The following is a 14,519-nucleotide window of genomic DNA, read 5'->3' as shown; positions in this document are numbered from 1 at the left end:
GGCCATGTTTTTGGGGATTGGTCAGTAGTCTGCCTCAACCCTGGTGGCTGGGGGTGCTGACTGGGTTTCTTCTTGAGAGTGTTCCTTGTGCTCCATAAAAAAGCCTACATTAAAACACGTAACTTGTTTCATGATTTATAGGTCTGTTACTTGAATATATAAATTATTTTCAGACAATGCACTTTTCCCATTAATTTGAACATGTATAGCAGGTTAAAGGTGATTGATCACACTTTCTGTAGAAAGAGCTGTCATTGTTTCATATTCAAAGGTGAAAAGCTTTTCAGCACCAATTTCCTGTTTTGTGATGTTGTGACCTTGTTTTCACAGCGAGTGACCCTAATGACCAGCAGGGGATTCTTGCTTACTACTCAGAGGGCTGCACTTGGGTAACACCATAAGCACAGACTTAAGAGTTATCTCTGTGAAGCTTTTAAGTGATTTGAAGTATACGGGCCAGTAAGAATTCAGGTTTAAAGCCAATGACGGATAATTAGGATGGAACTCTTCTCCTGAACTTGATATTTTGATGAAATTGTCTTGGTTTGACTAGATATCGCAAGAAGCTCATGTTCATTAGTAAATATTTGGGATTTACTAGTAACTGATTGTGCAACGTATAATATTGGCCCCAGAACCTAATCAGCTGCTGGTTTTTAGCTAATTATTAACAGTTCCATATTATGGCTGTCTTGACAGATTGGTGCAAAGACACCATTTTTATTTGTCGGATATTATTTAATTGTGCACTTTTGACAATTTAATATAATGTCATCCTTTTTTCACAGGATGCATGGTTCAAAATGGATACCTTTGTTATTGGGAATAGCGGATTTCCTGCTCAGCTTTATTTACACCATCGCTGTATTGTGACAACTGTGAGGATGGCCTTTTCATGATACAGGACAAGTCACTGGCTGTTAGAATGATTAATGATTGTGATTCTTATTCAGATTCAGGCCACAGGCAGATCAAGGCACTGAACCAGATGTACGATCTCTAGATCGAGGGAAAGGAAATGGTAGGGAATAATTTAAACAAAAACATTTTTACTGGATAGATTATCAATTTCACACACATACCAAAAGCATTTTTGTACTATTGATTTTGTGCTAATGTTGTTATTCCAACTTCTCAGGAAAATGCAGAGTACTGTAAATCTATTATCATGATTGCAATCTTCACATTTTGTTGAAAGATAACTATAATTAGTCTATATCTGAACAGAGCAGCTCTGTACTGCATGCCATATAGCAAAGATTCAAGTGTTTCAAGTTTTTGTCCTCAATGTTATACTCAGTATAATGCAGCTACATTCATACAGGCCACTTTAAATGTAGATTGTGTCATTTCATATAAAAAATGAATGGTTGATTGAGAAAATCATTTGAATGTAACTATTTAAGCTGTATATTGAAATGCATTATCTTGATACAGCCTTGTCCCATATGAGTTCATGTGTATTACATTTCTGCTAAGTGTTGGTAAAGCGCTGTAAGGGAGAATGCACAAATTATTCTTTCTATCAATTATTGATATCTTAATTAATAATTAGAAAATGCACTTTTTGTTGAACTTTAATGTGCATGTCAGATATCTTTCCAAAACGGAATGTATCCTGTAGTATACTACTGTATAAATTAATCATGCATGAATTTGTAGTTTACTATCCCGTCCTGTGACTACTGTACCTGTGATTTTATTGTATTGGTGTTATAGCTAGTGTGGACTTCCCAGTCAATAACCCAATCAACACACTGTAACGATCGTCGTAGGTGGAAGAAGAGGAGGACCAATGCGCAGCGTGGTAAGTGTCCATGTTTTTAATCAAATAACTGAACAAAAATATGACAAACGAACAGTCCTCTACGGTGAATGGAAAAACACCGAACAGAAAATAATCACCCACAAAACACAGGTGGGAAAAGGCTACCTAAGTACGATTCTCAAAAAGAGACAGCGAACGACACCTACCTCTGATTGAGAACCATACCAGGCCAAACACATAAACGCAACATAGAAAAACGAACATAGACTACCCACCCCAATTCACGCTCTGACCAAACTAAAACAAAGACATAACGAAGGAACTAAGGGTAGAACGTGACACACACACACAACCATACACACACACACACACAGTCACACCCATTTCTAGGTAACAAGAGGACAAGTCAATTATTTTCCTTAATGTCAATACAACTTTATTTTGATGCAGAATTATTAATTGAGAAACAAACAAAAGCGAAATCTCCATGGAACAACTTAACACTTAAAATAACAGAGAATGCAATTTAAACTTTAAAGTATTCACCTTGGAGTTTTGCATTAGTTTAGTACATAATACTAGACCACCTGCAAACAAAAAAGATCACATTGTGAAGCATAAAAAACAGTAGTATAGTTGAAAAAGGCATCTCAAAATGGCAATGTCGGGTCAAGCTTTGAATATCCTATACTATAAGTGGCTATCACATTAAACATTTTAAATGAAGTTAATTATATAGGTAATCATAATATGCATTCTTTATTTTAGAACAATGATAGTTTCGTTTTTTACTGCTTTGGATTTCCACATTTATCATAACATTCTTATTGCCTCTTTAGTTTAAACTCTATTTAGAGGAAAATACAATACGAAAATACCATAAATATCTTTCTTTTGTATAACCAAGACTGTACTTAAAAATATGTAAAGATCTTAACTGAACAATATCGTAATGTACTCATCCGGTAGTCCATCTATGTTCATTACATTGTGTCATATCTCTTACAATACCAATTACATATTTTATTTCACAATAACTTTAAAAGTACAGTACCAGTAATGAATATATATATTCAAGCTGTATCAATAATAGAACTGGAAACATCTAGCAAAGTTCAGGAAGTTGGCAGCTGTAGTAATATGGAATGGGATTATTCAGGTTTGAATGTTCTTCACTCTTGTTCGTGGTTGACAAATAGTCTTGCCTCCCATCTCTGAGCCATCGCATTCCTTTTCCTTGGTAATGTGGAGAGTGATTCTGGGAACTGGGGGAAAGAGTTTCACCTGTAAAACTGCATGCAGTTTCAAGGTGAAAATGGATGGTGTATAAAATGGTTTGTAATGAAAAAACAGTATCAGAAAATGTAATGAACACAATTAAACATGAGCACATGCAATGTTATTTAGTGAGGCATTCAGATGACATTTAGTGAGGCAATCGGATGACAAAATATATTTTTCTACACTGGTCATGTTTTGCAATTGGCATGACAACGAACACCACAAGGGAGTTGACTAAAGCACAAACATTTGATCAGGTGACTAGGCTAACATCTGTTCGTTGATTAATTATAGGACATACCCTATGGTCACATGACAGGGTGGAGCGGTCCAGCTTTCGAGTCCTTGATGGTGATGAAGGGGAAGACACACATTTCAGTGGCACTTCTGAAAGAAAGAGAAACCATTAATACTCATACATTCATATGCTTAGAGACCTATATCACGAATTTGGACAAGTGGTGACCACTAGTGATGCAATGAAAACACAACACAGCTACAAACCACAAACTCTTTCCCATATTAACTGTGCTCTTCATCAGTCATCAGCACATACCTGCTGTATCAAAGCTCAGGTTCTCCAGGTTTGGGGACACCACAACAGTGTCATACTTCTCCCTGGTGTGCATCTGGCTCCTCTGCCTCCTCCACTCCTCCTCCCTCTGCTTCACCATCTTAATCTCCTGGTCCACCAGGGACATGGAGCTCCGCGAGCGCAGTTTGAAGAAGGGGTTGTTGACAAATGTGCTCTCCTGGGTCTCCTGGCAGGAGGCCGAGCTCAGGCAGAACTCTGAGGCGCTCCGAATGATCAGGTTGGACGTCTCTAGAATGATGACGTTGGCTGACGTCTCCAAAGGCCACTCGCTGTAACGGCTGGGACCCGGGGAGAGCAGGGATCCTCGGGTGCGGTGCCTTGGGCTGGTGGGGTAGGAGTCTGGCTCCAGGATGATCACGTTTTGAGCGGTCATTTCATGGTAGGTCGCACACCTCGGTGTGGGTGAGGGGGAGGTGGCTATGGAGAAGGTTGGGGTTTTTGCGTCGGGAGACCTCAGTGGCCTGCATCCGGGATCACTAGAGTCAAACATCTTCCGTTTCTCCTCCACCTCCTGGCAAAAACCTTTCCCGTACTTGCCGGGGTAGAGAGTGGTTGGTCTGGGATGTGCAGACGATTCTCCAGCTTGACCCTGTTTTGCGATCCCTCTCTCCCGCCTGAAGTTTTCCTCGCGCTCTATGGTCTGTCGTATCTCCCTTTCGACAGGGTTGTCTGAGTCCTCGTAAGGGGACCTGTAGCTGAGGTCATCCAGACCTGAGTCTTCTGAACATGGGCTGAACTGGGTGTGATGAAAGTCACCCAGGGCGAGGCTGTCGAGTTCGGTGTCCCTCCTGGGTCGGTCGATGTTCCTGACGGGTGTGTACATGGCGCTGTGGCCTCCCTGGCACATCCCCTGCTGTCTGACAGTGGGCTGGTGGACCTGGACCTGTCCTTTGGTCTGCTCCTCCATTTGGCGCCACTGCTTCCGAGCCCCCTGGAAGTCCACATGCTCTGTACTAACGTTCTTGCTCGTCATTTCTTGTATCACACAGTAGTCTTGAGGAACCTTCTTGTCAGGGTCAGAGCTTACAGAAGAGCTTGCAGATGTAGAACGACGTACTTTGCAAGCTCCGCCTTGGCTGGCCTCTTCCTCATCCTCTGGAATCTCTGATAAGACCTTGAACTGGCCAGAGGACATATCTTGGTCTTGGATATCGCATTCTGTGGGGCAATCGGGTTGTTCAAGCTCGTGAGGACTATCTGCAGTTTCATCCTTGGCCCCATTCTCTGCCTCCCCTGCAAATGTATCCTTCTCGAGAGCATCTTGAGCATTTCCGTCACACCTTTCCTCCTTGTTGACTGTAGATGCAAAAGTGGACCTCCATTGGTCATCAGTCTCGCTGTCTGATGACACGATGGCCATTTCTACCTGCAGACAGTCACTCAGGTCGTCTCGGTCAAGGTCATGACAGGACCCCGTAGAAACGTCAGAGGAGACCTCCTCTCGGATAAGCTGCTCCAAGATGGACTCTTGTGTCACCATCACTTCTGATGGAGCAGAGATGTCCACGTCATCTTCTGCAAGCAGGTCTTCCACCTTGCAAACGGGTTCACTCCCAAATATACTTGAGGAGTTGAGTAACTCTTTTAGACTGAAGTCATCTTGTCCTGTCCCAAAGTTGAGAATCCCCTCCTCTCTGTTTCCCTCCACATGTTCATCATCCTCGTCTGGTTCATCCACTGACGTTTTTATGTTCTCTTTTGTTCCTCTGTATTCTGCGAAAGGTTCTTGGTCACATTCTTCCTCGCTCTCACTAAGCAGGGGTCTCTGGTCCTCCGTTTCCCCAGAATCCATTTTATAGTCTGTTAGCTCGTCCGTCTCTGAAAGCGGGCTGGTCTCCATGGCTACGGCCCCAGAGTGGGATTCTTGTTCTTGTTGTTTCTCTTGTGGAGTGTCGCTGGCACTGGCACTGCAGCTCTCTCTCACTTCATTCCCCTTTATCCTCTTCACTCCAGCTGTGGCTCTCTATGGAAGTCAAATAAAACACTTTAAGGGTAGAATAAGGCAGAGACACAAAAAAAAACGGTATCTGAATAGATCAATGGGATAGCCTACTGAACCTGGTATGAGGTATTTTTGTCTTTCTTCGATGGCTCTTTTGATGAAGTGTGGTGGCGAGTGGAATTCCTTATTTAGTGAATCTCAAATTAAGTTACACCTATACCAGCCAGTACCCCCAGTTCCATGTAAAAAATATATAGTTTATCCTTATAGGTGGTATAATGTTATGCTTTTAACACCCACCACAGTAACTGGTTAACTGGTTATCATTTTGGTTCTCTGTGATGTGACACACCAGGGTTTCACCACGCCATTTTAATTTCATCAAAACGCTGTCCTCACTCTGGTGCTCACCGAGGGTGGGAGGAAATCTTTTCAAAGCATAAAATACCATGAGACATGCTTCAAACCGAGCATGGCTTCGCTGTAAGTGGGTGAGAATTAGCATGAATTTGATCATTTCACAGCCAAGCATGTGATTCTGCCAGGGATAACATGTTGATGTCAAAACAAACATAGTACTGACATACATTTAAAAAAACACAGAAAATGGCTAGGTGAAGGGAGATGGGCTTGTTCTCATACATATTGTATGTCTTTAGATGAACGTTTGGATAAGGTTTTCATACAAGAGATGCAAGCTGTCTACATACAGTACATGTGTGCATGAAACATGGTGACCAGACCATTTTCTGAGGCCCTTATTAACAGTTTACATGTGATTAAAACTGACTTCTTGATTTGGGGATGTAAGCAAATCAGCCCACACAGTTGCCCTAATCAACATACCTAGCTATTGCTAAGACAACATTTATTGCATAGTGAATACACCCACACACCAACACTGATAATTCACACCATTGGAGTTGGCATAGGCTACTGTCCACCAGTTGGACAGCACTTATTTTTCAAGTGAAGCTGTGTAGCGTGCTTATTGCCTAAGTTGTTTGAAAGCTTGGAGACCACATATCTGCAAATAATCAACAGTTTCTTTATCTGAAGAAAAACAAAAACATGCTGAAAGCATTGCACATGTTTCTGAGTGTGTGTGTGTGTGTGTGTGTGTGTGTTTGTTTACGCACATGTTGCAAACATGTGGCGCTGCATACTGTGACAATGGCATTGGAAAGAGAACAGAATAAACCCATCTGAAAGAACAAATTGGAACCATTATGTAAGAATGAAATACCTCGGCCCCCGTCATTTCGGTTGTGTCCCAATAGCGTTTGAACATTGGGTCCTGGTACTGCAGTACAGGGAATCAGTACATTCGAGCCCTCAGGGCATCCAACCCAGCCTCCATCCACCACACTGTACTAAGTCCTGAATTCAACATGTACTGGTCATTCATCCATAATGCTGTATCAATCCTAATGCTGATGGTTGGAGTGATTTCTTTGAAGCTCTTAACTTGCACTAGCTTTGCTTCTCCAGTGCACCACCATACAAACTATTCCTCCCATATACTGGTGTTTCTGACTGTCTCCTGGATGGAGATCAAGTCCACTTGGTGTGAATCTCTTAGCAAACATGCTGTACTGTATATGGTATAAATATAGCTTTGGAACGGTTGCCTAGAAACTTGCTGAGATGAAAATCCAAGCCCTCCTGGGAGCAGCTTGTAAGAGAGATGCCTTTTCACATGTTTTATCCTCTGGGTCATATGTAATGTACATAGAGCAGTATTAAATGTACAGTAAGCTCTCTGCAATACCAGTAATGGCTAGATCTGCCAGATGAACCAGATTTATCTTGAATGATACAACAGGGACATATGTTGAAAAGTAGGGTAGCCTAACCCACTGGCCACACCAAGTCATTTCAACATGGAAATGTAGATCATTTTTGGTTGAGACGTTGATCAATGAAATGTCAACCTTTATTTACCCACTCAAAAAGACAGCCAGAAGTTTGTTGAATTCCCAATGTGTTATCACATGCGTTCAACCATCTAAAAGCACAACCAAATTCCCCATGGAAAAACAATGTCAGATTTTTGGTTTAGTTGTCATCTAAATGTGTTACGACTTTAATTTCAACCATTTAAAAACACAACAAAGTTCAAATGGGATTACAATGTCAGATATGTTGTATTTATACTACAATTTAAGGTGTTATCACTGTGCTTCATCTAATAGCACTACCAAATGACCTGGATTGTAGTTGAGATTATATTACAAGATTTATTCATTTGTTCATTATATTTGTTAATATATAATATAATTAATTATATTAAAAATGATGACATAATAAGACCTTTAGAGTTACAGTAACCTCTAAATGTGGCCATGGATGAGTTGAATAAAAACTGTTACATAGCCTTAACTTGAGGCTATTTACTGAATTACAAAAGTTATATTGAATTGTGTTGGTTGACAAACAAATAGCAATATTTGAAAGGAGATGTATCTAAAGCTTGGGTACTTTCATCTGAGCCACTGGCTTCATCCTATTCGTTAGCTTTTATTTTTGTTTTAGTTGGAGACGTGAATCCAACATGTAGACTATTGAATCCAACAAGTTAATAGGCTATTTACGTATTGCAAAAGTGAGATTAAATTGTGTTTGGTTGTCAACGCAACCAAATATCTCCATCTCAACCAAAAACCGAAGTAATAAAACAGGACTATCAAATCAAACTTTAAATGCACTTCAAATAAAGTTTGATTTGATTTATTCCTGTTCTTTTAACTTCGATTTTCTGGTTGAAATGGAGACGTGAATCCAACATATTACATTTGACATTCACTAAAGCTTGAAACCCAAGGCCTATATGTATTGTTTATTTTGTTGAACCCTGGGCCTATATGTATTGTTTATTTTTGTTGAACTCTGGGCCTATTTGTATTGTTTATTTTGTTGAACCCTGGGCCTATATGTATTGTTTATTTTGTTGAACTCTGGGCCTATTTGTGTTGTTTATTTTGTTGAACCCTGGGCCTATATGTATTGTTTATTTTGTTGAACCCTGGGCCTATATGTATTGTTTATTTTTGTTGAACTCTGGGCCTATTTGTATTGTTTATTTTGTTGAACCCTGGGCCTATATGTATTGTTTATTTTTGTTGAACTCTGGGCCTATTTGTATTGTTTATTTTGTTGAACCCTGGGCCTATATGTATTGTTTATTTTGTTGAACTCTGGGCCTATTTGTATTGTTTATTTTGTTGAACCCTGGGCCTATATGTATTGTTTATTTTTGTTGAACTATTTGTATTGTTTATTTTGTTGAACCCTGGGCCTATATGTATTGTTTATTTTTGTTGAACCCTGGGCCTATATGTATTGTTTATTTTGTTGAACCATGGGCCTATATGTATTGTTTATTTTGTTGAACCCTAGGCCTATATGTATTGTTTATTTTTGTTGAACCCTGGGCTGAATTGAAACAATAGCTTTTGATTTCTTTACAAACGCTTATACAGTATGGTTAAATGTCATTTGCACTGTTAAACCTACCCTTTTGAATGACTTCGATAGCAATGGTGAATATATTTAGTTATTAAGAAATCTCTAAATAATCATTCTCAGGGTAACAGTTAGTAGTAGTTAGTGACAAATTTTAAAGCTGGGCTTGGTTAAACCCCAGGATGGGAGACCAAATGCAATAGCTGTAGATACATTTGCTCTCCAGTAGGAGGTACTGCTAAGCCTATTGTTTTTTTCTGATAGTGGATATAACGTTGAAGTTCTGACGTTGTTTCAAAGGTACAAACTAAACATATTTTATACAAGGTTTAAAATTGGTTACCATGATGACATAATTCTGTGGTTGAAATGTCACCCTCAAAACAACAGTTTTGATGACTTTTTGCAAATCCAATGTATTTTCCATTTAGATTCCACGTCACAATAGCTTGACAAATTACATTGATTCAACCAGGTTGTGCTCAGTGGGAAGCTTTACTTTACACACACAAATATTTTACTGAATAGCATTATGAATGTTTACATGTACAGTTTGAAAATTCAATGAGAAGGAAATCTTTTGAGTGCTTTGCAGAAGGTCAAATTACCACAAGCCTAGGGATGGATTCACCTGCCAGGCTATCAGCAACTCATTTCACCTGCATGGCCATGCATCTTTGTGTTGTCCATGTGTACTGTTATATCATGACCACGTGGCCTGCTGTAGCTGTATGGACCCAGCACATCCTACAGGTAATGTGTTCTGTTTTCTACTCAATCATTGCAAAATGGAGTCTGTGGTCTGCACAGCCAAGATAGGTTTACTGTTTTGATCGTCTGCAGACACAACAATGATGATATCAACAGCTGGTTACAGTAGGATGAAATCCCTCAGTTCGGTTTACGTGGGAGGTGGAAAATACAACTGAAAGATGACTTGATTGTTGAGTATGAGGAGCCTCCCTCACACCCCTTCCCTTGTTACATCAAAGGTTGAGTGATGTACTCTGAATAACCTGTTCACAATTTTCCCAGGATACCCAACCAATGGGGAAATGATCCACCATTTGCAGTGATAAAGAATGAGAAAATTCAATTCTAGGAAATCTCAGAGAGTAAATATGTTTATGAGAATGAATTGCTTGGCTGATAATAATGTGAAAAATGCCTTAATTTAAAGGGACATTTTTTAAATCTTCGTAAAGGCCAACCACCTGTCATATGGCTGAGGACCAAAGACATGTTGGACAACAGATAAAATAGTCACGCGCAAAATGCTTAGGATACCCCACTGCGCAAATTACAGACATTTCCACCATTCTGCGGGGTGATGTAGATAGCAAACAGACATGCACCGACCAGGCAAATGCCCAGCATAGTGACAGATTAACTCACGTGCCGTAGCTGTGCAAAATCCATGCGATTTATGTACCCATCCAAGCCTTGAGCTGCCAATCAAAACAGGCTGGCCGTGGCGAAAATATACAGTATACTTGGATAAGATAACATATCTGGTACCTACCAGCAGCCTCCAACAGAGCAACCAGAAGGATATCATCTCCAATTTACCGAAGCGACCACATATTATTTGAACTACATTCACTGGTAGAGAACTCAACCAAGCGGCCACCCGTTGCGAGTAATTCATAGGTTTAATTTGAAGGAGGAAGAGATTCGCGTTTATGTGGGTGTGTGTGGTAGGTGTTGGTCGGAATTATCGATTCGAAAGGCAAATTTGTCTGAAGTTAAATAGAGCAGACGCAATAAGTATTGGCATAAACGCCACTGAAATGCATTGCATCGCCCGCGACCCCCCGCGCTTCTCTCACAGCATCCTGCCCAATCCCCATACAGATAGATACGTTGGGCGCGTATGCATCGGATACTGCAGCATCCAGATATCGCCCCCAGGCTCCTTCTCTTTCAGAGACCAGCTATGGAACGTTTGATTTTGCCTGCACTTTTTAGAACCCTGTCGATTTCCATGACCAACTGCTCTGAAATCATTACCTCACTGATTATTCATTGTGGTCCATTAAAATCCTTTCCCATAAAGGGCTTCAGTGTTTTACCAGCTGTCAGGATTTGTCCATACAATTATTTCAATTGACTGACCCCTAAGTTCATTGCTTGGGCTGTCTGGGTTATAGTATTAATATTCTGTGACTAAGTGGACAATTAGAACATCTAAATATTTCAGTCGTTTCAAGGATAAACCAGAGCTGAGTGGTGCAAGTGAGTGAAGTCTCTGGTGAGGGTACTGTATTGAAGAATAACCCCTAGACACAGTTGTTAAAAAGCCATTCCAATCTGGATCAATGATGGATCTTTAAGTGAGGTGGATGAGAGTGCCTTGGCAGGACGGGCTTTTTAATCTTTTAATGCTCCACTTTTGTTCTGTGTCCAACATTTGGGATCAGTTGTTCACTTTGGGCATGCTGGGATAAATGAGGCCGTATGCCCACCATTAAAGGTGTTCAGTTAATCTGCTGAACGGTGTTTGTTTTTTAGGACCGTGTTTTAGTTTCTGCTTCCATTTTCTATTTATATTTTGATGTGTGTATTTTCTGTAATTTATGTAACTCAGTGCTCATCTGTAAAAGAGACCTTGTTCCCAATATGACTCCCTGATAAAATAAAGGTTAAATACAAAATAAAATAAGAGGAGAACCCCAACAAAAGCCACCATATCTACCCCATATGCTAAACAAAATGTCTACAAAGCACAGTTAGTTTTAGTGGCCCAAATTGGCTAAAATGGCAACCCTGGATATATATCTGTCTCTTGTAATGTGAATGGCCTGTATAACTCTGACATTTTGAGTTCCAGGGGGGCATTCCAGCTGTAGAAAATACCCGAAACTGTATGTCAGAGTAGCTTTCAAAAGCGCTTCCTCAACTCACTACAACTTTTCTCAGCTCTCCATCCAGCATTAAAACTTATAAAACACATTTTTAAAAACACTACTCTCAGTCTTAAACCAGTGGTCAGCTTGACAACCTCTCTAGTGTATGCAGGAATGCTCAATGCTGCTGTGAGTGTTTTTACAGTTTAATCCACCCTCACTCTATGTTCTCCTCAGCTCAGCTGGCTCACTGGAGCAGAGCTTTGTTTCTATCCACTTCAACCACACACTTAAGCCACAGTAAGAACCGAATCAACCAAATACCAATAACACAACCTACCTTATGTTAAAGCAGAGCTCTCTCCTCCTCTTTTTCTCACACTCTAGCCTACATCTCTATCTTTCTCTCCCCCTCTCACTTTTTCTCTCTGTATCTCTCTTTCCCTGTTTTTCTCAAACACTCTCCATCTTTATCACTCTTTTTGCCTTCCAGAATACAATCCCAGCAGTACTAAATCAATACTCTGAACTGGTAACCACCTCTACAAGACTATCAAGTGCAAAGCACATTTTTGTGACCTTCCTACTTCGGTCACCGTCTCTAAAGTGTCGCTAATGGTCATCAGCCTGATGCTGAATAACTAGGTGATGACCAAACGTCATGTTGTCCTACTGATCTCTTACCTCTCAGGGTCTTTCCACAGTGATTCGGGCTCGGACTGGTCCAGTGGTGGAGTGATGAAGTGGAGTGTGCCTGTCTGCATCTGTCTGACACACACACACAGTCACCACAGCGGCAGGCAGCGACACAAATCGGGTGCGTGGAAATCAGCCAATCACGAAACAGAAGCTTTGATGACAGTTGTGTGTGCAACATGCGTTCACAGGCTCACACATTGAATATCACAAGCTAAGGGCAGCTACACCGTAAATGCACTGACTGTACAAAACATTCAGAATATTGAGCTACACCCCCTTTAGCCCTCAGAACTGCTTCAATTCATTGGGGCATGGACTTTACAAGGCGTCGAAAGCATTCCACAGGGATGCTGGCTCATGGTGACTCCAATACTTCCCACAGTTGGGTCAAGTTGGCTGGACGTACTTTGGGTGGTGGACCATTCTTGATACACACAGGAAACTGTTGAGTGTGAAAAACCCAGCAGCGTTGCAGTTCTTGACACAAATCGGTGCGCTTGGCACCTACTACCATACCCTGTTCAAAGGCACTTCAATATTTTGTCTTGCCCATTCACCCTCTGAATGGCACACATACACATTCCATGTCTCAAGGTTTAAAATGGATTATTTAACCTATCTCCTCCCCTTCATCTACACTGATTGAAATGGATTTAACAAGTGTCATCAAAATGGGATCATAACTTTTATCTGGTCAGTCTATGTCATGGAAAGACCAGGTATTCCTAATGTTTTGTACACTCAGTGTAGATCTTGCATACACACACACACACACACCAACATGACATTTTCAAAGGATTTACTACTTTTCATAATCACATATGGCACGTGTTACATCTGTCAACTTGACATTCTAATCTCCTTCATCCTCATTAATCACACTGGCTCAGAGCAGCAGCAGTAGCAGAATAAAGATGCAAAACAACAACCTGACTATTTGATGTGTTGTTGTTACATGCATGGCACCAACAGCTGGGATGGAATACAAAAGACTCCCCCACACAGCCTCCTACACAGCTAACCGTTAGCTACTCTGTCTGGTTTTGTGTGGACCCCAGAAAGAGTAGCTGCTGCGTTAGTAGCAGCTAATGGGGATCCTTAGAAAATACCAAATACTACTCCTGTCAGGGAATTTAAATGGTAGAAGAATCAAGGTCTGTGAATATGGATTTTTTTCTGGCTTCACAATTTATCTTTCCTCCATAGCAGTGTTTCCCAACCCTAGTACTTGACTAATCCCAACAGTACATATTTTTATTGTAACTGTCACGTTCTGACCTTTATTTCCTGTGTTTTGTATTTAGTTAGTATGGTCAGGGCGTGAGTTGGGTGGGCAGTCTATGTTTGTTTTTCTAGGTTTTGGGTATTTCTTTGTTTTCGGCCTAGTATGGTTCTCAATCAGAGGCAGGTGTCATTAGTTGTCTCTGATTGAGAATCATACTTAGGTAGCCTGGGTTTCACTGTGTGTTGGTGGGTGATTGTTCCTGTCTCTGTGTTTGCACCAGATAGGACTGTTTTGAGTTTTCACATTTCTTGTTTTTTGTAGTCAGTTGTTCATGTGTACCTTAACGCATTAAAAAGAACCATGGACACTTACCACGACGCATAGTGGTCCTCAGATCCGTTTCGCCTCTCCTCTTCGGAGGAGGAGGAGGAAATTCATTACAGAATCACCCACCAACCAAGGACCAAGCGGCGTGGTAAACAGAGGCAACAGCAGCAGCAGGAGAAGCGACAGGTGCAGCAGGAGCAGTAGCAGCAAAGGCAGCAGCAGGAGAAGCAACAGGGGCAGCAGCAACAGCAGCAGCAGCAACAGCAGCAACAGCAGCAGCAGGAGAAGCGACAGGTGCAGCAGGAGCAGTAGCAGCAAAGGCAGCAGCAGGAGAAGCAACAGAGGCAGCAGCAACAGCAGCAGGAGCAGCA

At 41.1% G+C, this 14,519-nt stretch overlaps 1 protein-coding gene across 3 annotated transcripts; it reads right to left on the bottom strand.

Moving 5' to 3' along the window:
• Positions 1-1,859: 1,859 nt before the first annotated feature.
• Positions 1,860-12,664, bottom strand: LOC115103198 (uncharacterized). Of its 3 annotated transcripts, none has more exons than XM_029623956.2 (4): positions 12,582-12,664; positions 3,606-5,607; positions 3,351-3,436; positions 1,860-3,033 (listed from the first exon to the last, which is right to left on the bottom strand). In XM_029623956.2, the coding sequence occupies exons 2-4, from the start codon at positions 5,482-5,484 to the stop codon at positions 2,941-2,943; spliced, it is 2,058 nt and encodes a 685-aa protein (XP_029479816.2). In that variant the 5' UTR covers positions 5,485-5,607; positions 12,582-12,664; the 3' UTR covers positions 1,860-2,940. The 3 variants fall into 3 exon arrangements, with proteins under 3 accessions (XP_029479816.2, XP_029479813.2, XP_029479814.2); XM_029623953.2 differs by lacking the exon at positions 12,582-12,664 and adding an exon at positions 10,574-10,863; XM_029623954.2 differs by lacking the exon at positions 12,582-12,664 and adding an exon at positions 10,574-10,862 and having other exon boundaries at positions 2,941-3,060.
• Between the last annotated feature and the right edge of the window lie 1,855 nt (positions 12,665-14,519).

The sequence above is a fragment of the Oncorhynchus nerka genome, linkage group LG20, assembly GCF_034236695.1.
Source record: "Oncorhynchus nerka isolate Pitt River linkage group LG20, Oner_Uvic_2.0, whole genome shotgun sequence".
Taxonomy (NCBI): Eukaryota; Metazoa; Chordata; class Actinopteri; order Salmoniformes; family Salmonidae; genus Oncorhynchus; species Oncorhynchus nerka.
This window is presented reverse-complemented; position numbering and strand designations above follow the sequence as displayed.

What these genes read in the sequence shown, in the direction of transcription:
- LOC115103198 (XM_029623953.2), bottom strand. Translation starts at nt 10,699, where the DNA reads ATGAATTACTCGCAACGGGTGGCCGCTTGGTTGAGTTCTCTACCAGTG. An exon ending in TGCTCTGTTGGAGGCTGCTG is followed by an intron (nt 5,608 to 10,573) that starts GTAGGTACCAGA and finishes TGACTTCCATAG; the next exon opens with AGAGCCACAGCTGGAGTGAA. An exon ending in CCCTGTCATGTGACCATAGG is followed by an intron (nt 3,034 to 3,350) that starts GTATGTCCTATA and finishes TCTTTCCCCCAG; the next exon opens with TTCCCAGAATCACTCTCCAC.